The following is a 24,799-nucleotide window of genomic DNA, read 5'->3' as shown; positions in this document are numbered from 1 at the left end:
CTCTATATTGTTCCAGTTTTAGTACATGTGCTGCACAAAGAGAGCACAAGGACAACTTTTTGAAGTTGCCATCTGTAATCTCCTGGGGTGATCCATGTCTCATGTTTCAGCTCACGGAAGTTTGTTGTCTTTTGTTTAAGAATATATATCCCCCCTTGCATCTTGTTTGTCACAGGCTATGTTACTGATCAGAAGTAACACATTTAACCCACTGTCCAAAATGGGCATGCATACATGCCCATCGGCATGACTAAACTTTACTCAGTTATTATTAATCATTATATCTGAAGCAACAAGCCCTTTTATGTTCTCCCATCTCACTTGAGTAAAAACCAGTCATTACAAAGCTTATATTGAATTCAGAGTAAAAGTTAATGTCTTAAGCTACAGTGTTCTGTCTGCCTCTACCTCTTTTCTCATCTCTTGCACCCAATACTACCTGCCTTATTCACTTGGTATAGCTTTGCTGACCTCTTTGCTTTTCTTTAAATATACCAAATGTGATCCTTCTTTGGGGCCTTTGTACTTGCCATTCTCTCTGCCTGGAGCAATTTTCTCTTTGATTACTTACTCCCTTATTTTTTTATTTGTTTGTTTTTACTGAAATGATTTGTTATTAATTTCACTAATACATAAAATAGCAATCTGTTTTTCCCCATAGTACTCTTCACCAGGTGGCTTACTGTGAATTTACTTGTATATCTGGCAGCTTCCCTAACTAGAATGGAAAGTCTCATGAGGCTAGGGGTTGCTGTAATATATCCCAAAGTCTAGAACAGTGCCTGGTACATACTAGGCATTCAGAAACTGTTAGTTGACTGAATGTCTTAGTTTAAATTGGTATTTTAGAGGATTTGAATTCTAAATTATGAACTCACATATTACTGCTTTACCTAGATGTGAAATAATCTGCTGCCTCTATGGATGATTTCTTGTGGTAGTTTTCATTGAGTGCATATGGAATACATTTTGTTTGACACTCGGTGATAACTGTGTTCCTTTTAAAAATAATTTTATTGTAGACATTTTCAAATATTTATAAAAATGGCTAGAATATTAGATCAGTGCAGTTCTTTTCTAATAGTGACATTTCCTCTTTTAATTTAATGAAACAAATTTTTGTTTGCTTTTTAAGTACAGAGGTAGTGTGATCTAGAAAGAACCTGGACGTCACAATCAGTCACTCTGGGATTCCAGTCCTGGATACCCCAATTCTTGGCTTTGTTGCCTTAAGCAAGTTACTTAACTTCTCTGAATATTATTTTCTTCCTCTGTAAGATAAATACCAACCTAATAGATTTGTTGTGAGGATTAACAGATGCATGCTCATAAATTGGCTGTCTCCCACTAGACCCTTGCTGTTGTTGTGTACCATTCAAGTTGGAACCGACCCCTAGCAGACTCTCTGGTTGGTTTTCAGAGGCAGTTAATCAAACAGAAGGAGATTACCCATCTTTCTCTTGGAGAGCAGCTGGTGGACTCGAACCGTGTGCCTTTGAAATTGCAGGGCAGCTTCTTGTCACTTAGTAAATGTTTCTATTTCTCCTTCACAAAGAAGTTCCAAGAATAGCTGGGATAAAAGAAATTTAAAATATGTATGTAAAGGTGCATGGTTCGAATCCCCCAGGTGTTCCACGGGAGAAGGAAGCACAATCTCCTCCTGTGCTAGTCGGATCCAATTCAATGGTGCACAACTAGGAGGGGGAAATGTATGCAGAATTTTCAGCACTTCTTCTTATCTTGAACACATGTACTTTAGCAGGTGTTTCATATTATGAAACCAAACAAGTGCCATCAGGAAATAAATTAGTGACCTTATAATCAGCCATAATCTCATAATTAATCCTTTAAAAATACACACACATATAAAACCGTCCATGGAGCACAGTTTTATTAGCTGAAATGTCTTTTTGATATTATCTACAAAATTTCTTTTGAAAACATCTTCTCTTCCCTAGGAATGCTGCCACAGCCTTAGTCTTGGCTCTCATGCTGATATACTTTCCCTGCTTTCAGTACAAATGATTCTATACCAATTATCAGCATTATCTTATGACACAAAACTATGTCACTTTCTCGCTTAACACAGCTTCTGTTACCTCCACACCCCAATGTCACAAAGGAAAGTCAGTACTTCTTAAGAAACGCAGCATATTAGGCCCTTTGCCTTGTGGTCCTGATTTTGGTTTGCATTCTAGTGGTATACATAATTAATCCTCACTTTCCAATAACAACAAGAACAACAAAGAAAGTCTGTGGCACAGGGAATTAATGAGTTGCCCTGTTAACTGAAAGGCCAGTAGTTTGAATATACTTGCGACACTTTTGGAGCTAGATGGGGAATCTCTTCCCATCACCTCAAAATTCTTATAAAGGGCTGCTATGAGTAATCACAGTGGTGGGTAATGGTAATTCTAAAATCTATTCTTCCATGTATCTGGCTTTGAACATGTTTTTTTTCTACCAAACCATACCTCTCTCCTCTCTACCTAGCCAATTCCTATTCATCCATGAAGACTCAACTTGCTGGTTACCTCCTCTGTGAAGTTGGTTTTTGGGTTCTTTTTTTTACACTCCCTGGCAAAATAGGTCAGACTGTGTTCCCGCAGCCCTTTGTTCAGATTTTTAAACAACAACACAACACAACACAACCCTAAACACTTAACATACTGTAGTGCAGTTGTCAACTTTACATGTCTGTCTCTTCCTTTTGAAATTTTACTCATTAGTAGTTTCCCAAACCACATGAAGGCAGATAAATAAAAATCAGTGTCATTACTTTGTAGCAACTTTACTTGACACTTGATAGCCATGTCTACTCTTGTTCTTTTCTGTCTGTTTCTAATGGCTTACTTTGGTCTCTCTCTCTCTTTTTTTTTTTTTGGCTACCAGCGTACTTGAGTTTTAATAGGAATTACAGATGTTCTTTAGTAAACAGAAGGGTGGTGTAAGGCCAGGCAGAGTTAGTCTGAGCCAAGAAAGAGGGATCTATGATCCAAGAAAGCAGTTTAACACAAGGTTGGTCTTTTGTTATAAGTGTTTGAAGAAGCACAATACTGTGAATTGATACTTGCATAGAACCACAGAACTGGAAGGAATCCATAAGGACTTATAAAAGTCCTCTAGCCCAAACTTTGTAACATTTTTTAATCTCTCTTACTGTCTTGCAAGAAGTGGACATCTAGAATCTATCTGCATTCTGCATGTTCTTATTGACGTGGCACTGCAGTTCAGTAACCCATTTTCTTTTCAACTGCCGCTAGACCCCTTGCCCCACCACCAGTTACCATATTGTGTTTTAGTGAAAGTGCCAGAAGTCAAAGATTGCCTGCACTGAGCACTTTATTCTGTAGAGAAACCCACATTAACCAGTGGTGGTTAAGTTTTCCCTTTGAATAATCTCTGAGTCTTCAGAAGTTTAAGAGTGGGTAGAAGACACACGGTTTTACAGCTGACTCCTACCCACCCGCCCACTCATAACAATCTAACTAGCCCTTCACTACTGAAGCCTTTGAAGCTGTTGCCATCCCAGCTTATTACATTAGACTTGGAGAACTAGCTAGGCCTGAAAGTCCAAAGATTCCAAGACAGAACTGATCCTACAGTTTTTAGAAGGCCACCTCCACCCCGCCTCTTGCTACATGCCAAACAGTTTCTCACACAAAGTTGAAACGAGAGTCAGAACGCAGATCTCCTGGCAGTGCCTGGTATTTTCACTACAATTTCCAGACAAGAAAATGTCCATAGAGACACACTTGTTTATTTCTTTTCATTTTATATTAAGCATATTTAAGAATCTCTGTATCATTTTGTAATGAGAAGACTTACTCCCAAGTTATCTGGATTGTTTCAAGTTTTTGACATACTTCTGTAAAATCAAGAATATTCTTAGCGTAATCAATTTGCTTTCCCCCCCTTCAACTAGACTTACAGGAGTGAAAATATTAATATTAGAGGAGTCCAAAAGTAAACCCTGAGTTTATTCTGTTAATTTTTCTTACATTTCCCCTTTCTTCAAACACATCTGTATCATATGGCTGGCTATTTTTCATAATTTTATTAATAACTGCTACTTTGGATTTGTAAAGAAGCTGCTATAATTATTTTGTATGTTACCTTATTTAATCTTTTAACTGACCATATCAAGGTGAAAGTATTGCACTTCATGTATGTTGTTGTTGTTGTTGTTGTTAAGTGCCGTCGAGTTGTAGGCAACTCATAGCGACCCTATGAATGAAAGACCTAAACACTTGTATAACTTTCATCATGTATAGTTGGAGAAAAACAGGGTATAATAAAGAAGTTAAGTTACTCACTGAATGACCACTAACATGTCACAGCACTTGAATTTGAACCCGATATACTTGACAAAAGCCTAAGTTCCAAATCAGCGACATTTATTTTTCTTCTCCCTGTGAAAATATCTTCTTGTTGTTATGTGCCATTGAGTGTGGCTTGTAATGAATGTCCTAAACCCCCCCCCCCTTTTTTTTACTAACTTAACTGACATCCCCTGGTCTGGTCTCTGCTCATACACACATTGAAATCAGCTTTCTCTTCATCTGGAGACACAATTTCTCATTTTCCCAAATTCTCTGTTATATTTCTGATCCATTAATTCTAATCTGACGAGGCTTTCCCTCAGTTCTCTTTCCTTTGAGCAGCTTGTGGAATTGTCTTCTTCAGTGTGTGCCTCCCCCCTCCCCAAATCCCCTCAATCCAGCTTTCTGAATTCTTATTGTCTAAATCAGAATTTACCATCTTCTCAAGGGTACCTATTCCCAAAGCTTTGATGCCTCTCAGTACAACATCTGTACATTTACATGGAATACTCATTTAGCTTTCATGTTTCTTGTTGTTGTTATTGTGCCATCAACTCAATGTGACCCTATGTACAACAGCTCTTGAACCCTACTCTATTCTGAACCAGTCTTACTGACTCTGACACACCTATTTACTTGACCCTGGTCACTGAGTCGCAATGAGGGTCTTCCTCTCCTGTGCTGTCTCTCCACCCTTCCAAGCATGATGTTCTTCTCCAGGGACCGGCCCTTCCTGGCCACGTGCCCAAGGTATGTGAGATGGAGCTTCAAAATCCTTGCCTCCAAGGAAAAACTTAGTTTCATCCTCTCTAAGACAGACCTATTTGTTGTCTTTGTTGGTCCCTGGTATATTCAAGACTTTCATCCAGCACCATACCTCAAAGGCATCGATTCTTTTTCTTCTGTCATCCTTAGTCATTGTCCAGCTCTCTGATGCATAGCAAGTAATTGTGAGAGCCATGTCTGGATCAGGTGCGCTGTAGTCTGTAGACTGACATCATTGCTCTTTAGCCAGGTATAAACCCTTAGAAATCCATTATGACTTTTGAGAAGCATGAGAAAGATTGACTATAAAGGAACTAAAGATAAAGCCCTGGTTTTGCTTTCTCTACAGCTGTTAAAAAGGGAAACACCATTTTGGAAATACGAGGTTAGTTGGCAGTGTAGACCCAATTTAATTACCTTACTTTCATGTTTGCGATTTGAGGTTTCTTGGTCCAACTTATTATAAAACAAAAAAAATTATTTAAATGTAAGACACATACAGTCAGAAATGAGATAATTTTTTTGCCTTCATAGAAATGAAGAAAGGAATCTCAGAGTTTAAAAAAAGACAGAAGGAATTTCAGAAAGGAATTCTGTATATTTGGCCATGGGAAATGGCCCCATCTTTAGAATTTTTTTTTTATAATTGTAGGATTTTTAATACAAAATGAAATTACCTAGATTGTATCTCTGTCTTTATTGCAGTTGAAGTTTGGAGATCGCAGATTATTTTAAAGGCAAAAAAGATTTCTTCCTAAAAAATCCTTTACAAATCTTTTTATGCATGTATTTCTCAATTTTAAGGTAAATAAAAAGTTAGAGTCATTGCTGTGGGGTTAAAACTATCTCATAGCTGATTCTCCTTTGGATTTTCCAAAGCTGTAAATCATTCAAGAGGAGACTATCTATCTTTCTCAGAGCCACTAGTGGATTTGAACCATCAGAGATGTGCCACTTTAGATTAACAATGAACCACCAGAGAGATGCCACTGTTGGGTTATCAGTGCAACTCCACCAGCACTTTCCCTTTAGGTAGTAAAATCTTAATGAAAGTAATGAAAATTAGTACTACAAGGCCTTATGAATATCTATTTTTGTTCCTAACACATTTTCTTTGTCTGAAACAAATAATACATCTTTGGAAGCCTGTTACCAGGTTAGATATGTTAAAATATTATAGTGAAAAGATCTTCCACATTTCATACTCCTATATTGCCTGTTAATGTTAACAAAATTAATAGCGTATTGGTTGATGCATTGTCCATGTCCCAAGTTTCTTAATAGAGTTGTGCCAGCATAAGACATTGTCATTTTACTATTCAAGGCCCACGTACAAAAAAAAAAAAAAAAAAAAAAAAAAAAAAACAAAAAAAAAAACTGATCATAGCCACAGAGAAAGTTAATGATGCTGTGAAAGAAAATGCAGGGAATTACTGGAAATGCTAGAAACATAGAAATTAGTGACATTTTTCTTTTCCTGGAATGTTAATGGGGCCCAACAATGCACTTGAATACCATTTGTCACTTGTAGGAGTAAAGTCCTAGGCTGAAGAAGAAGAAGGAAAAGGATGCCGAGGAAAGGGTGATGGTGTAGAACAGAAATTCTGCCAACTCAATGAATGTCACAGTGATTGCTGGTGTTCTTCTCTCTTATTGAGGCTGAATCACCCTTTAAGACTAAGAACCTCTGCCTTTAAGTTCAAGACTAAGGTAGAAAAAAATGTTCAATTTCAAAGCAGATAAATTAGTAAATATTCATAGCTCTCCAGTTTCACATTGCAGATTCTTCTGTTTCTAAAAAGATCTGGCTAACAGTAATGCCAACTCTCTGGAGTTAAGGTATCTTCCTTTCTATGCCCATAACATACTGCTGGTGCCTCTGTTTTCAGCACTTGTTTTATATTTTCCATCTTTAGGACCTGAACTAAATTATTCCCATCTTTTTGCTCCCTAAATAGCTATAGGGGAATTGGGCATAGATCCAAATAAATCTCTGAGTAAGAGTTCACTTCTTTAATATGCTGAAGTAGTTATTTACTAGATGTGGGAATGTGGGTAAGTATGGTCAGAAATTAAAGTGTTAGAAGCCACAGTCTATACAAGGAGGAGAACAAGAAATCTTGGAAAATGTAAGTCATAGGAAAAGAAAACAAATTTAGAAAAAATTATTTCCTTTTAGGGGGCCTAGATCCGGTGGACTGCCAAGATCTGTCTTAGAGAAAGTGAAACCAGACTGCTCCTTGGAAGCAAAGATGGTAAAACTTTGTCTCATCTATTTTGGGCATGTTGTTAGAAGGGGCCAGCCCTTGAAAAGAGGATATCATGCTTCGAAAGGTAGAGGGTCAGAGAAAGAGAGGAGGACCCTCAACGAGATTGGTTAACATAGTGACTGGAAAAATGAGCCACAGTATATCAGAGATGGTGAGGATCGCACAAGATCTGTTGTTCATTGGGCTGCTAATGAGCTGCAGTCAGCTTGATGGGCACATAAGTGCAATAACAATTAATATAAATCAGCTGTGAGTTGGTTCTGATTCATTGGCACATAGCAAGACCAAGAGATAAAGGGGGAACTCTGGTGGTGTAGTCTGTAGGGAGTTGCACTGTTATCCCAAGGGAGACACCTCTCTGGTGGTTCCAACCCACCAGCAGCTCTGCAGGAGAAAGTTAGGCAGTCTCCTCCCATGTGATTTACAGCCTTGGAAAATCCACTGGAGGGTCAGCTTGAAGTCAGTTCTGACTCAACAGCAATGAATTTTACTTTGAAATATATAACCTACATAAGAGCAACAATGCCAGTCTAGAGACTGAGGTGTGCCTGATCCAGGCCATGATCTTCGCAATTACTTGTTGTCCATCAGAAAGCTTGACAGTGGCTAAGGATGACAGAAGAATTGATGTCTTTGAGTTGTGGTACTGGAGAAGAGTTGTGAACATATCATGGACCACCAAGAAAACAAAAAGGGCTGTCTTGGAGAGGGTGAAACCAAGTTTCTCCTTGGAGGCTAGGATTTTGAAGCTCTATCTCATGTACTTTGGGCACATGGCCAGGAGGGACAGATTCTTGGAGAAGGACATCATGCTTGGAAGGGTGGAAGGACAGCACAGGAGAAGAAGATGCCAGATGAGATGGATTGATACAGTGACTGGGGTAATGGGGTTAGGTGTGTCAGAGTCAGTGAGACTGGCTCAGGACAGGGAAGGGCTCAGAGCTGTTGTACATAGAGTCGCTATGAGTTGCAGGTGACTTGATGGCACATAACAACAATAACAACATAAACTTCTATTTTCTCTTTCTCATTTTAAATTAGGAGATTTTTTTCCCTTACTATTTGCATCATTTTTATAGTTCAAAATTGGAAAGAGTGTATGCTAGGGGGTTGTATCCTATCTCCATACCTTTTCAATCTATATGCAGAACAGATTATTCGGGAGTCTGGGCTGTATGAGGAGGAATGTGGCATCAGGACTGGAAGAAGACTCATCAACAATGTGTGTTATGCAGATGACACAATCCTGCTTGCTGAAACGGAGGAGAAGCTGAAACACTTGCTGAAAAAGGTCAAGGACTGTTGCTTTTAATATGGATTGAAGCTTAATATCAAGAAAAAAAAGATTTTCACCACTGGGTTGATTAGCAGCATCATGATAGATGGTGAAGATATTGAGATTGTGAATAGCTTTAGTTTGCTTGGCTCCACAATCAACACTCTTGGCATTAGCAGCCAGGAAATTAAAAGACAAATTGCATTGGGAAAGTCTGCTGTTGGATACCCTTCCAAAGTACTGAAGAGTCTTAAGACTAAGGTGTGCCTGATCCAGGCCATGGTTTTTGCAATTACTTGTTATACATCAGAGAGCTGGACAATGACTAGGGATGATAGAAGGAGAATTGATGCCTTTGACATTTGGTGCTGGAGAAGAGTATTGAACATACCATGGACTGCTAAGAGAACAAACAGTTTCATCTTGGAGAGGGTGAAACCAGGTTGCTCTTGGAGGCAAGGATTCTGAAGCTTCCTCTGACATACATTGGACATGTTGCATGGAGTGACCAGTCCTTGGAGAGGGACATCATGCTTGAGAGGGTAGAGAGACAGTGCAGGAGAAGAAGACCCTCAATGAGGTGGATTGATTCAGTGACTGGGATAATGGGAGGAGGCGTGTCGGAGACAGTGAGATTGGCACAGGATAAAGCAGGGTTTAGGGCTATTGTACATAGGGTCGCTGTGACTCACAGGAGACTCAGTGGCACCTCACAACAACAGCAGCAACAACAATTTGCTTCATAAAAGAGCCCTGGTGACACAGGAGGTAAGCAATTGACTGCTAACCAAAATATCAGCAATTTGAACCCCCTGGCCACTTTTTGAAATTAAGATGGCTTTTCAGAAATCATTTCCTAATATCCAGCCGATTATGCTTGATTCCCTAGGAGTACAGTTAACCCGCATGGCTACGAAACAAACAAAGGTTAGACATTTGAATCTACTCAGAGATACCTCAGAAGAAAGGCCTGGTGATCAACTACTACAAAACAAACCAATGAAAAAATCCTGTGGAGCAAGAGTTCTCCGATGACATGGGGCGGGGGGTGTCATGAGTTGGAACTGACATCACAGCATCTGGTGGTGGTGAGCTTTGTTTCTGTTACAGAATGAAACTACCAACCCCTTTCCTCAGTTGCCGCTAAGGTGCTCAGTCCTTCCGAGGAAGCTAAGGCTGCATTGGGGTGAGGTCCTCACTTCATCCAGCGACTAGCACTGCGTCTGGCAGCCTTCAGCCTATTACCACCGCACCATGGCCTCCGTCTCTGAGCTCACCTGCATCTACTCGGCCCTCATCCTGCACGATGATGAGGTGACAGTCACAGAGGATAAAATCAATGCCCTCATTAAGGCAGCAATGTCAACGTTGAACCTTTCTAGTCTGGCCTGTTTGCAAAGGCCCTGGCAAATGTCAACATTGGGAGCCTCCTCTGCAGTGTGGGCGCTGGTGGACCTGCCCCAGCAGCTGGGGCCTCACCGGCTGGAGGACCTGCGCCGCTCCTGCCCACTGCTGCTGCTCCAGCTGAGAAGAAAGTGGAAGCAAAGAAAGAAGAATCTGAAGAGTCTAATGATGACATGGGATTTGGTGTTTTTGACTAAACTCCTTTTGTAACATGTTCAATAAAAAATCCTGAACTCTTAAAAAAAAAAAAAAAGAATGAAACTACCTAGAGAGGCTGAGTTGATATAGAAATAACACTTAAATTTATCAAACAACACTGTACCTCAGCCCCTAAGAAGATGTGGGTTAGCGATTGAGGAGTTGGCAGCATTTTTATCATTCTCATCAGCCTGGTCAAAGCAGTGTTTGTAGTGTGCATTTGTTAAGAATGTGTTAATTTCTGGTACAATATGGTCAAATACCTGGTACCAAAAAAAAGTTGTGAGTGCTGGACATTGAAGAGGGATTGACTGTGCTAAACAATTGGCAGGAGTCGGGCTACTTCCAAATTTTTATTTTGTCAGACTTGGAAGCCAAATGACATAAAATCTCCTTAGCCTTTCAGTGGAAGAAGATCCAAATCCAGCTGCAGCAAGTAGTGACTTATTGAGAACGAATGCTCTACTCAGTGTCTCCCAGCCAGTTTTCATTAATAGGCTTAATAATTGCCCTCTTTGTATTCTGGTTGGTTGGTTTTAGTTCGGGTTTTTGGTTTGTTTTTTTTTAAAGATAATAAAAAGAGAGTGCCTTTGTGGCTTATTGTTTGAACTTGTGCAGCTGAATCTACTGTAAAAGATCTTTTCTTCATTGGTACTATTTTACTACACAGTTCAGTGTTCTTGCTGTGCCACTTATTTTCTTAATAGGGTAATTCAAACTTGGAATAGTTACTATAGTTTCAACGCTTGATTGAAAGATGCATTCACTATTTTCTCTAAATATGCAGCAATTATAACAGCACAGCTGTACTTACAGATAGAATTTCTTAGCAATCCTGACAGCCTTTGCTTTTCACTTATGTCAGGCTGAGACAAGGTATGTTCAGTTCAATGCTGCGTGTATGGAACACTTACCTCGGAGCAAGGTGCTATGTTAGGTATTGTCAGGCAACAAAAATTAACAATAAGTGATATCTATCCTCAAGGGATTTGTAGTCTTCTAAGAGATATTGACATGTCCACAAAAGAATGATAGGAAAGAGTGATAACAAAAGCTAGATTTGAAGTATAAACAAAACTGCTGGAGGTGGGAGAAGTTTCCTCCGATAGATGAACATTTCCTAGAAGAACTGACATTTAAGATGAGCCTCTCTGGATATTTAAGACTCAATTCCAACATTCAAAAGTAGAAATGTGGAGAAGGTCTGCAGTATGTTACAAGGAAACACCCTGAGCCAAATATAAGGAGGGAAAGAAGTGTATATACTATTTGTGAGACAGCTGTAAATAATCCTGTTTGCTTTAGCTCCAGAGGGGAGAGTGGAAGAGAAAATGGCAGGCGTAAAGCTACATTTTTTTTTTCTAAAGGCATGACTTGACACCGAAAGATTTTCAGCAAAGGAATAGGTGAGCCGAGATGACTCTTGCTGCTGTATATAAGATGGAATGGAAACGGCAGAGATCAGAGAAAGGTCAGTTAGGAGGCAAATTAAAAAAATATTCCAAACCTGCTTTGGCCTTGAATTAGGTTAGTAGCTGGGGGGATGTAAAGGGACACACAACAGACGTGGTAGTGGTAGAACAAGATGCAACTATGTGTGAGTAATGAGACAAAAACTGAAGATTAAGCCAAAAATTGCTTCTTACATGATAGAAGGAAGGTGAAACCATTAGAAGTGATACAGAGCACAGGAGGAGGAACATGGTTTATAGTTTCTATAAAAGAACCATTGTTACTATCAGATAATTTTGGCATAATTTTAGTTTCTGTTTTTCCGAATTAGAACATTAAAGATTTTCTAAATTAAAAATTTATTAAAATTGTTTTATGATAGTTGTTGTTTCTTGTAGAGTTGGAACTGACCCATAGCTGACCCTCTGGTGGGTTTTCAGAGTCAGTTAATCACACAGGAGGAGATTGCCCATCCTTCTCCCTCAGAGTGGCTGGTGGTCTTGAACTGTGTATCTTCAAGACTGCAGTGCAAATTCTTGCCACTAGGCCACCAGAGTTCCCTTTTATGATAGTAGAATATATAATTTAGTATATTATAGGGAGCTCTGGTGGCCAAGTGATAAGGCGTTGCACTGCCAACTCAAAAGCATGAAGTTTGATTCCACCAGCAGCTCTGAAGAAGAAAGAAGGGCAATTTCCTCCCATGTAATTTCTGCCTCTGAAAACCTGCTGGAGGGTTAACTGTGAGTCAGTTGATTACAACTCAACAGCACAAAGCTAAATATTAAATAAAGGGGGTTAAAATGACCTTTTATAATATTTTCTCATTGTTCATGCCACAAAGCAAAGCCTAAAAACTAAGTGATGATTTTTACAGGCTGCCACGTGTTTGAAGAAACATTGATGTTGCAACATTTCTTAAAGGACAGCTTTAAAAGCCCTCTTTTAACCAGATATATATTTTGTGGATGAAAAAAAAAATCTATGAAGAAACAACTGTTTGTAAACAGTGGGTGGTTGTTACGGAATTTCAATGTCTGTACTTATTACCTAAGAACTTCTGGGCTTCAAGGTTGAATTAAAATAGATTCCAGGCTTCCTTAAAGGTAAACAGTGCATCTGTTGATTTCTCTAGCACAATGGAAACTGACTGGATTTTGTATTATGATAGAAGTCAGCATCTTTTCCATCTATTTAGCAATACTTTTTTGGTAATCATTTCTCCTTTGGGGAACTTCTCCAGATGTTTTATGAATATGATTCCAATTTACAAGAGTTGTTTTTATACTGTAGCTGAGTGATTTCCTAATTATGAAACTCTTAGACTTAGTATAATTCTTTCCAAGAGATTATCTGCAATGTGTGTAGGAGGGTCCTGTGACACCTTAGCTCCCATGACTTGCCTTGCCTTTCAAAGCTGCCTGTGGCACCAATTTCCTGGAGTCAAGTTGTCCGGCTCTCATCACAGTAATTTCCACTAACAAAGAAGACTTTTCTTGGTATCTACTGGAGTCACTAATGCTTTAAGCAGTATGCATTGAGTGCAGTGAAAATGAGAAGCACCATTATTTAATTAGTTCCCGAAGTACAGAAATGATCCTTGATGGCACAGTAGTGAAGCACTTGGCTGCTTATGGAAAGGTTGATAGTTGGAACTCACTCAGTAGGTGCTCTACAGGAAAAAGTTGTGACAGTCGGCTTGCATACAATTACAGTCTTGGAAACAGTTCTACTTTGTTTTGTAGGGTCACTCTCAGTTGGTATTAATTTAACAGAAGTGGGTTTTGAGGTACAGGTATTGCCTTGTGCTTTCTGAAGGAAAAGGAAGCCTGTACTGAGAATGACCGGGTAGTTTGCTATTGGATCTGATGCCAAACATTTCCCTCCACAATTGTTATTGTTATTATGTGCTTTCAAGTTGACTACAACTCATATCAACCCCTTGAACAATGGACCTGATCCATCTTGCACCATCCTTATCATCTCTGATGTATTGTAGCCCATTGTCATAGTCACTGGGTCAATTCATCTTGTTGAGAGTCTTCCTCTCTTACACTGGCCCTCCGCCCTTCCAAGTATGATGCCATTTTCCAAGGACTAGTCCCCTCTTACCACATGCCCAAAGTATATGAAATGAAACTTCACCATCCTTGTTTCCAAGGTGCACCCTGGTTGCACTTTCTTTGAGACATATTTGTTGATTTGCTCAGGTTTCTTTCCAGGCCAATACTCTTCTCCAGCACCAAAACCCAAAGGCATAACATTTTCTTTTGTCATCCTTATTCATTGTCCAACTTTCAGATGCATAGCAAGTAACTGAAAAGACTGTGGCTTGACTCAAATGCACTTTAATCTTTAAATGGATATCCTTGCTCTTTAGCATTTTAGAGAGGTCCCTGACAGCAGATTTTTCCCAATGCAACATTTCTTTTGATTTTTGACTGCAGGTATTCAAGCAAGATGAAATTATTGATGAACTCAATCCTTTCTTGTTCTGTTGGTCCAGTGGCAAGGAGTTTTTGTTTTCTTGATGTTTAGAGACAATCCATATTCCAGACTGCATTGTTGGTCCTTCTGCAGTAAATGATTCAAAGTCCTCCTCACTTTCAACAAAGTTGGGGGATCTGCATAAAACAGTTGGTAAGGAGTCTTCCTCTGAACTTGATGCCACACTCTGCCATAGAGTCTAGCTTCCCAAATTATTTGCTCAGCATATGGATTGAATAGCTATGGAGAAAGAATACAACTCTGGCACACACCTTTCTTGATTTCGAACCATTCCGTATTTCCTTTCTCTGTTCCAAAGATAGCCTCTCTGTCTAGGTATAGGTTTTGCATGAGCACAATTAAGTATTCTGGGATTCCAGTCTTCTCAGTGTTAACCATAGTTTGCCCATACATTAAAGATTGCAAATATCTATTTAATGCTAACTTGACCATATGTAACAACAACATAAACTGCACTGGCTAGCCTTTCACTTTTGTTGGAAAGATGACCTGTGTTTATTTTATTCAGTATTCTTATATAAGGTGGCTCTGATGGCTTGGTAATAGGAGTTGCACTGCCAACCCAAAGGCACTCTGTTTGAATCCACTAGTTGGTTGTTCCATGGGAGTAAGATAGGCATTCTCCTCCCTTGTGATAACTGCCTTTGAAAACCCGCTGGAGGGTCAGTTTTAACTCAAAAATACTTAATAGGAACATTCTTTTATAGGCTTTTCAAAGAATACCTATTAATTTTAGTGATCCAATTTTTTAAAGTAAACATACTTGTTGATTTCTATATTTTCAAGATTTACAAGAAATTATAAACATTGGAACCATTTTTTAAAACCTTTCTGCTCTGATTTACAGTTCTGTACTTAAAAAGAAGTCTTCTCTCAAACAAAGAGAAAGTGGTAGAACACTTAATGTATTTTTTTTTCATTAAGCACCCTGTACAATATTCTGGAAGTTGCAATATAATTGGACTGCTCAGACTTATTTTTGCAACAAAGTAACTAAGGCTAAGGCAGTGAGTTACACTTGCAGAGGAGGTTGTTGGAAGGCTGCCCTGTGATAGTGAGGTGAGAGCCAGAGTGGATATGTGAGGAGTAACAACATTCAGGAGTGCATCCTGTGGACAATGATATTACTTAGTTGAGTTTTCATTTGATAGTTTAATAATGAATGAATACTTAAACATTAATTTACAGATTTCCAAAGTACTTTGGGTTTCTATGTTTATAAACTGAGACTTAAAAGCCTTTTCTTCCTCTCCTTTTTTATAGCTAGATATATCCCCAGGTACTTAAAATCTGTAACTAAAAATTTGGACAGTAAGAAAGTTAAGAGACTTTGTATTTATTGCTCATTAACTTGTTGGTGATTGCCAATAAGACTTGAACATTATTTTCTTCTTTCTTAAAAAACTATGGTCAAGTTTCCTCAAAAAATCTGAACGTAGAAACTCCCTATGCTCGAGCTGTTTCACTACTAGGAATAGACCCCAAGGAAAATAGAACTGAGACATTGTACATCAGTGTTCATAGCAGCGTTATTTGCCATCACAAGAACATGTAAATAGCGCAGATGTTCAGCCACAACTGAATGGATTAAGAAGTTGTGGTCTGTTCACACAGTGGAATACTATGCAGCACTCAGGAGCAATGATTTTTAAAAATACTACATAACTTGGGAGAGACTGGTGAACCTTATGCTGAGTGAACCAACGTAACTTTAAAAGGACAAATACTGCATAAGACTATTATTATAAAAATAGAAGGATGACTAATAAAACGTGTATGGGAATCCAAGGAGGAGAGGGGTGGGAGTAGAGGAATGAAGTTGGGTAGGGGTGAAATCATAGGGTTACACAATTTAGGGGGGTGGAGGGAGGAGGTAAAGGAAATGAAAAAGATCTGATGGGGGCCTGAAAAGACAGGGTAATTATGGGCCAGATTCAATGAGTATTAATTTTATAAAACATACATGAGAATGAGTGTATGAAACAGATGTGAATGAAGAATAGTATGAAACACAATGTATGCAAACTTTGTAAGCAAACCAATATAAGATAATTTTTAAAAAAAGAAAAGTGTGGCCAAGATGATAGGTGAAGTAGCTAGAAACACAGAACAAAAAGGGAAAATAAAAGCTATTAAATGCAAATTAGGGCTCTCTGGAGGCCTGCTAACCCAAAGGCCATGCCTTCTACCAGCGGCTTCACAGGCTTCACAGTCTGCTGTGCTGTTTACAGCCTTGGCAACCCAATGAAGGATTAGCTGTGACTCAGTTCTGACTCAGTGGCAATGAGTTTGAGTTTCAATGCAACAATACTTGAAAGAAGTCTAGATTAATCAACAAAGAACAAATGAGATATTTATTTTAAAACGAGTTGTGCTTCTTTCAGTGATGCAGACAACTCGAAGTGGGCTCACAGAGTGTTATCAAGTCTTCCAGAGACCTGCTTTTGAACAGACAGAAACGATTTGCACTTATCATGTTATAGTGCATGTAGATGGTTACTTCTAAAGTCTGAGAAATAGCACATTCTCTTTTTAAAGCTAGTCCTGTGCTTCGTTTACAACCTTAATTACATTGTTGATTTGCTTAGCAGACCATTCTATTATACACAGGCTAAGGCAAGTGTTCGACCTGGGTCTGTTTGAATGAGCACAAGTTTTGAATTAGTGGAGCTCAAATTAATGAGGCTTTATTCTGTTACTAAGAGTTTGTTTTCCATCATTGGTAATTATTTCCAGGAAAGTTAAGTCCACAAAAAAAAATATCCTCTCCGTTTCCTTAATGTTGTTTACCAGAGCTTAAGAAGTAGGTTTTAGTTGCACGGGGGAGGGGGGGAGGGCATGGCAGTAGCAAATGCAAATGAGGTGCTGTTATCTGGTCTCTCAGGTTTATGGAGCAGTCTCTGAGGAACTTCCTAAGCCAGTATTCTTTCTTGTAAAAGGTAAACTAGACCTTTGAGTGTCAACGTCTGTCATGTGCTTGTGCATGCTAATACTTTAACCTCTACCATCCTGCTATAAGTTGGCAGACATTGTGACAGCCCCCCCAAAAGATGCATCATTCTCACCCATTACCCCCACAGCCAGCTTCCCCTGCTCCTCGACACCCCCAGACCATTATCATTGCTTCAGCTGATTCAGTTCAACAAGTCTCTTTCCTCCTTTAGACACTAACTATTCTGAAGTACCACAGAGAACAGAGATCATGAGCAGAGACCTTCTGTAAAAGGGTTTTTAAAGTGGAGCACTACAGAGTGGACTGGGGGGTGGGGTATGGGCAATGATGAATGAATGCAAACCCAACCTTTCTGTTTACTTTCGTGAAAATAACAAAAAAATTATATGTAAAAAATAAATATGTACACTATAATTAAATAAGAAATTATTTTCTGTATTTTTTAGAAAAATTGTGAACTGATAGATGATTTCCTGTGGTGTGTGCTGCCATCGAGTCAATTCCAATTAATGATCACCCTCCCTTGAGCTTGTGCAGCTGTAAATCTTTACAGGAAGAGATTGTCCATTTTTTTCTTTTTCTGTTGTTGAGTACCATCAAGTCAGAACTGACCTATAGTTGACGCTCCGTGGGTTTTCAGAGGCAGTTAATCACATGGGAGGAGATTGCCCATCATTCTCCCATGGAGCAGCTGGTGGATTCAAACTGCATTCCTTTGGGATTGCAGCACTAGGCCACCAGAGCTCCCTTTCCCTTTGTAGCAGCTGATATATTTGATTCGACTGACCTTTCAGTTCACAGCACAAGTTGTAATGCATTATGCCACCAGAACTCTTTTACAGAGACTATTATCTTGCTGTCCTTTTCTCTGTCTCATCTCCTTTGGCTGTCATAATTCAGTCAGCCCAGAAGATGTCCCTTACAGCAGGAGGTACAAAAAGCATAAACATAAGCTAGTACGAGGAGTCTCTGTATATTTCAAATTACAACAAAAAAATAGAATAATCATCCATTCCATAAACATCGAAGTCATTGAGCTCCTTCAGGATGCACAGCATCTGTGTTTTCCTCGGGGGAAATGTCTATGAGATAAAAGCAGCTCTGTAACTCTATCACTGAAGTAGATTATAATCTATTTATAGCAGTCTATGAGTTTTAGATAGAAAAATGTTGCCAAACTGTGCTGCACTATGAAAGCACAGTCATCTCATGAAACACTAAAAAGATCAGTTACTACCTTCTAAATGAGCAACTTTTAATAAATACCGAACAGAGGGAGACACACTTTAGTGGGAAGGGTTTCGGTTGACAAATAAAGATATTTAGAGTATAGAGGGAAAGATGGCTGTTTAATAAAACAAGGTCACTTAAAGCTCACTGTATTACCAGTGTGTGTTTATTAAATATGAGACAAATGAGGCTACTTTTCTATATTCTTTCATTCATTAAATGTTTAATGACTAGCTCCTGTATGTATGTTAGGCAGAAGGGGGTATAAAAACCTCACTACCATGGATCAATTCTGGCTCATAGCAACTCTATAGGACAGAGTAGAACTCTCCCATGGCCATAATCAAGGCCATAATCTTCATAGGAGCACTCTGCCACAGCTCTGTCCCTAGGAGTAATTGAACCACTGAACTTTCATTTAGGAGCCAAGCACTTATCCACTGTACCTCAAGGGCTTCATTTGGTACCATTGAGTTGGGCCTGATCCATAGCTGAACCTTCAGCAGGTTTTTAGAGGCAGTAAATTGCATCTTTCTCTTGCGGAGGACCTAGTGGATCCCAACTGTGTGCCTTTGTGTTGACAGCACAGCTTATTACCAGCAGGCCACTATGTTGTTGAGTGCCATTGAATTGGAACTAGCCCATAGCTGACCTTCTGGAGGGTTTTCCGAGGCAGTTAATCACACGGGAGGAGAATGCCCAGCCTGCCGTGGAGCAGCTGGTGGCCTCAACAGCATGCCTTTGGGATTGCAATGCAGCTTTTTGCCACTTGGTCACCAGAGCTCCCTATAGTGATGAGCAAAAGTGAGCAATTACTACACTTGTGGACAATGGCATATAATTAAGTTACACATATTCTTTATAGTGGGTACAAAGAATAGGAAGCCTTTACTTTTGGTCTAGATTTCTGCAGCTATTTTTCTTAACCTCACAGATTTTCCATTGGTGAGTTAGTATCTAAGGGGCCTTGATGGCACAGTGCATAAAGTATTGGGCTGCTAACAAAGTCAGCTGTTCAAATCTACCAGGTGCCCCACAGGAGGAAAACAGACAAGCTTATAGCCTTGGAACGGTGATGGAGGGTCACTGTGCGTTGGAGCTGACTCGATGGCAGTAGGTTTGTTTTGGCAGTGATTAGGGATGACAAATGAAGAACTGATGCCTTTGAGTTGTGGTGCTGGAAAAAGAGTGTTGAACATATTCTTGGACTGTCAAGCGAACAAACAGATCTGACCTGGAGAAGGCGAAACCAGGCTGCTCCTTAGAGGCTAGGATTTTGAAGCTCTGTCTCACATACTTTGGGCATGTGGCCAGCAGGGACTGATCTTTGGAGAAGGACATCATGCTTGGAAGGGTGGAGGGACAGCTCAGGAGAAGATGACCCCCGATGAGATGGATTGATACAGTAATTGGGACAATGGGGGTTGGTGTGTGGGAGTCAGTGAGACTGGCTCAGGACAGGGCAGGGCAGGCTTCAGATCCCCTGTACATAGGGTGGCTATGAGTCGCTAGTGACTCGCTGGAATAGTACACCACAACAATAGTGGCTTTGCTGTAATTATTGTTAGGTACCACTCATTTGCCTCTGGCTCATAGTGACCCTGTGTACAATGGAACGAAACTGCCTCATCCTGCGCCGTCCTTACCATCTCTCTGGGATTAAAGCCCATTGCCATAGTCATTGTGACGCTCCATCTCATTGTCTTCCTCTCTTTCACTGGCCAAGAAGCAAGGCTTTGTGAATTTAGGTGCCCCCATAATGGTTTGTTTGACATCTCTGAGCTGCAGCTTGGGTGATGAGACTTGGGCTTTATCATGAGGTACTTTGAGCAGCTCATGTAAATGCTAGCCATGCTATGGCAGTATAGTAGAATGCCTAGGAAGCAAGCAGGGTGTGCCACAGGGTGCACATAGCACGCCCCTGGGTGTGAACTTGTGCTTGGCGTCTCACTCACCACTGTCAAGTTGGAACTGACTTTCCACTAGTGTCTGAGGCTGTAAATCAAAGAGAGAGTCCTTTTCCTGTGGATTTGAACTACCAGAGAAGCACAGCCATTAGGTTAGTAGTGCAGCTTCCTGAAGACCATGCCAACAGAGCTCTTCTAAGGAAATAGTAGCTATTGAATGGATTAATTCACACTCATGAATATTCTCATCCATAAGTAACCCTTAGGACTGCCACTTATTCATGGCAAGTTTCATTGTTGGGGAGGACGGGACTGCTCTCACATGACTGTCATTTAAATTGCATGACATCTCGTCTCGCCATTGCATTTTCCCCCACCCCTAAATGTTGTTTTTTTCCCTGTCACTACTATTGTGGCTTTCCTAACATGTCCCATGTACAGAACCAGCAATCGTTATTATTTTAGCAACTTGTTGCAAAGCTTTTCTATCACATTTTGTTTCCTCATGTGCTTGTCCCTGGGAAACAAAACTCAAAAGTAGTACCTTTTCTGTTTATCAAGACCTGTCTAAAAAAAGAGTGATGAAGAGTGAAAATGCCTTTGTCTGTCTCAGCATGCTCTTATTAAACGTATTTGTTGCAAGGAGTTCTGACTAAGCTCCTAAGTAGCTTGTGTGACGTTAGACACATTGCTTTCTTCTCTAAAGTTCAGTCCCTCCAAATGGAAAATGGAGAATGTGGACTCTCAGGGCTTCTAGCCCTGACAGTTGATGAGCCTGTGAATCTGAGGCTGCGATAATGGCCTTGACTGTGAGGATGGTACAGGATTGGCATTGCTTTGTTCTATTGCAAGTGGGGTCGATCCGAGTTGGAGCCTACTCCATGGCACCTAACAATATCATGATGTGAGGGGGCTTTGTTCTTGAAGGACTAGAATTCTAATATAAGGTACTATTATTTGCTGCATGCCATTGAGTTGGAACTGACTCATACCTGACCCTCCAGCAGGTTTTCAGAGGTTGTAAATTGCATGGGAGGATATTGCTCAGCCTTCTATCATGGAACAGCTGGTGGGTTCAAACCATGTGCCTTTGAGACTGCAGTTCATGTTCATACCTTTGTTGTTGTTAGGTGCTGTTAAGTAGAGTATGACTCCTAGTGACCCTACAGACAACAGATCTGAACCCTGTCCTATCTTGTGCCATCCTCACAATCTCTGACACACTTAAAGCCCATCATTCCTAGGCCACATTAGCTTTCTCTATTTCAAGGGGATGGTTTAACAGTTAACTAGGATGAAAAGCATCAGGATCACTTTTTGGAAGAACTCTGAACAATTCTATAAGAACCGCAATTATATGAGGGATTTAAAGGAAACTTTCTTGAAAGGTATGAGACAGTGATCAAAAAGTACACCATCTTGAAGCTTGGCTTCACTCTTTTCCTTGGATATCTTTAGTTCTCAACTCCATGTAAATAACTGTACGTCAAATTACAGAGGTCTTAGAAACAGATGTGTAGATATTTCATTTTGAAGATGTTTGCCATTTAGAAGTGCACAGATCCAGAGACTGATGCAATAAAGGTTGCCTGAAGTCCAGTGATTAAGCAGTTAGGCTGAGGGGGTGAGCCTCTCTACTTTCCTTCCCAGTCCCTCTCAGCTTTTCAAGTTTACCTCAGAAACCCTAGAAACAAAGGAGCAGTGAATAGTTTACCTATCTCTCACCACTGCCTGAAAGCTGAAACAGAATATTAACACCATTAGGGAAGGGAGTGGGTTATTTTGGCCTAGAGTAGTACATTAGGGACCTCTCCAAAGTATTGAAGAGTAATGCTGTCTCTCTGGAGACTAAGGTGTGTCTGGTACAGGCCATAGTCTTTGCAGTCACTTGTTATATGTCAGAGAGCTGGACAATGACCAGGGAGGATAGAAGGAGAATTGATGCCTTTGAGCTGTGGTGCTGGAGAAGATCATTGAATATATTATGGACTGCTAAGAAAATGAACAGATTCATCCTCGAGAGGGTTTAACAGGGAGGCTGCTTGGAGGCAAGGATTCTGAGGCTTCGTCTGACATACTTTAGTCATGTTGTAAGGAGGGACTGGTCCTTGGAAAGGGACATCATGCTTGGGATGGTGGAGGGACGGCGCAGGAGGGGAAGGCCCTCTATGAGGTGGATTGATTCAGTGACTGGGGTAATCGGGTGTATTGGAGACAGTGTGATTGGCACAGGACAGAGCAGAGTTTAGGGCTGTTGTACATAGGGTCGCTATGAGTCTCAAGCGACTCGATGGCACACAACAACAACAACAACAGTGTAGTACATAAGAATGTGAGACTGCCTTCCACACTAGCTAGTTAGACTTATTGAATGGCACTAGTGGTGATGGTGTCAACAGCTTCATCTTGCTTGGATCCACAATTAACACCCTTGGAATGAGCAGTTAGGAAATAAGGAGACTCATTGTATTGGGGAAAATCTGCAGTTAGGGGCCTTTCCAAAATATTGATGAGTAATGATGTCAGTTTGAAGACTAAAGTGCATCTGATTCAGGCCATAGTCTTTCCGATTACTAGCTCTGCATCCAAGACCTGGACAATGAATAAGGATGACAGAAAAAGAATTGATGCCTTTGAGAGATGGTGTTGGATAAAAGCACTGACCATCCCATGCATGGCCAAGAGAATGAACAGATATGTCTTGGAGAGGGTGCAGCCAGAGTGCTCTTTGGAGGCAAGAATGATGAGGCTTCACCTCACATACTTTGGGCATGTTGCTAGGAGGGGCTATTCCTTCAGAAGGACATGATTTTGGGAAGGGTGGAGGGTCAGTGAAGGAGGGAAATACCCTCATCCAGGTGGATTGATACGGTGACTGCTGTAGTAGACTCTTGTGTGTCAGGAAGTGTGAAAATGGCACAGGATAGAACAGAGTTCAGATCTTTTTGTTCATAGGGTCCCTACGAGTTGTGTTCAACCTGATGGCACTTAACAACAACCACTTAATGCCCCCACTGTGAATATTTTCTTTTGTGCCCTTCTTGAGACATTGCACTATATTTTTCTTAGTTTCTTACCTTCATTGAATAGAAAGAGAAAGAAAAGTGTATAAGACATCTAACAGATGGAGTTTAGGAGAAAAGGGATAATAGAAATTAACTACTTTCCCAGTGAGGCAGTGGGGAGGGCTAACTTCACTCTTGTTGGTAAGGGTAGTCTTGTACTGCCTTAAGACTAACTTAAAGGGTTTCTTTTGTTACTTTTAGTCCCCAGTCAGTGACATCTTAGAAAATGATAGACAGACAACCCACACCATCAGAACCAACATGCTACCTCCAGTAGATCCTTTCTGTCTAGGATTGGTAGTAGTTTTGGAGAGCGTAGTAAACCGCTAGTAAGACTGAACTACCCTAATGTGGCACCTAAGTTAGAGTGGCAACATGTGCTCCGCAGTTTACGGAGGGAGTTCAGTTTATAGATTTGATTACCATGGAGAGAGGAAAGGAAAACAAATCATGACTCTTGTGGTGGCTCTGAGAGAGCTTATTCATTCAAGGTTGGAAATGCAAAGTTAAAAATCAGAAACAGGCCTGCCGGCCTAGATACGTCCAAGACTAGACTTTGGTAACGCTATTATGATTTCCAGCAGATTAGATTTCAAATTGTGGAAAGGCTTCAGAATAAGGGAAGGCTTAGTATCCCACTAATAGGGCTTATTAAATTTAGATAAAACAGATGTTTTTCAATGGTAGCAACCCTGAATCACCAAAGATCAAAATGGGAAAAGCAGAGAAGAACAAAAACAAGCTAATACTTTTCATTATAAGAAGTGCCATGTATTGGAGACAGTTTCAAACACACTCACACTTACTGCCTAAAACTTTCATTCAAACTTCTGCAAAGAATCATTGATTGGGGAGAAAATGCCTTAAAAATGGTTAAATGTGTATGCATTTAATGCGGATTTGCTGAACCAATGCTGACTCTGGAAGTGATAGGATATTGTGAGGGAAGGATGGGGCTTTAGAGGCAGGAGGCCCTAAGTTCAAACTTCAGCTCTCTTACGTGTAATCATGGCAGGTCATTGATTGTTACCAAAACATCACTGAACCTAAGTTTCCTCATCTACAAAAAGAGATTGTTTTGAGGATGAAACAAGACAATACATATATAGTAACTAGGAACCTCTGTAGGCCTAGTGGTAAGAAGCTATGCTCCAATCACAAAGGCACGCGGTTCAAATCCACCAGCTGCTCTGTGGGAGAGGGATGGGCAGTCTCCTCCCATGTGACTAACTGCCTTTGAAAACCCGCCAGAGGGAGGTCAGCTATGGGTTGGTTCTGACTTGACAGCAAGCAACAACATTAACGAAAGCTGACTGGATATATACATACACACCCACACCCACACCCACACACACCCATGGACTGGACTGCCAAGAAAACAAGTAAGTCTGAGAGCTGCTGTTGTACATAGGATCAATACATCACAGGTGACTCAGTGGCACATAATAA

General features: G+C 40.2%; 2 protein-coding genes across 3 annotated transcripts in view; both read left to right on the top strand.

The window, feature by feature from the left end:
* Window positions 1-24,799, top strand: part of AMMECR1 (Alport syndrome, mental retardation, midface hypoplasia and elliptocytosis chromosomal region gene 1) — a 230,191-nt gene that overhangs the window by 153,605 nt on the left and 51,787 nt on the right. The window lies entirely within an intron of this gene.
* LOC102870151 (60S acidic ribosomal protein P1-like) lies at window positions 9,888-10,234 on the top strand. Its single transcript, XM_006889916.1, has 2 exons — window positions 9,888-9,958; window positions 10,033-10,234. Exons 1-2 carry the CDS (start codon window positions 9,888-9,890, stop codon window positions 10,232-10,234), a joined length of 273 nt encoding a protein of 90 aa, XP_006889978.1.

The sequence above is a fragment of the Elephantulus edwardii genome, unplaced genomic scaffold (genome assembly GCF_000299155.1).
Source record: "Elephantulus edwardii isolate Elephantulus edwardi_28Jun2011 unplaced genomic scaffold, EleEdw1.0 scaffold00083, whole genome shotgun sequence".
NCBI classification, from domain to species: domain Eukaryota; kingdom Metazoa; phylum Chordata; class Mammalia; order Macroscelidea; family Macroscelididae; genus Elephantulus; species Elephantulus edwardii.
The sequence above is the reverse complement of the archived record's forward strand: the minus strand, read 5'-3'. Positions and strand labels throughout refer to the sequence as shown.

What these genes read in the sequence shown, in the direction of transcription:
- LOC102870151 (XM_006889916.1), top strand. Translation starts at nt 9,888, where the DNA reads ATGGCCTCCGTCTCTGAGCTCACCTGCATCTACTCGGCCCTCATCCTG. An exon ending in GATGATGAGGTGACAGTCAC is followed by an intron (nt 9,959 to 10,032) that starts AGAGGATAAAAT and finishes CCTGTTTGCAAA; the next exon opens with GGCCCTGGCAAATGTCAACA.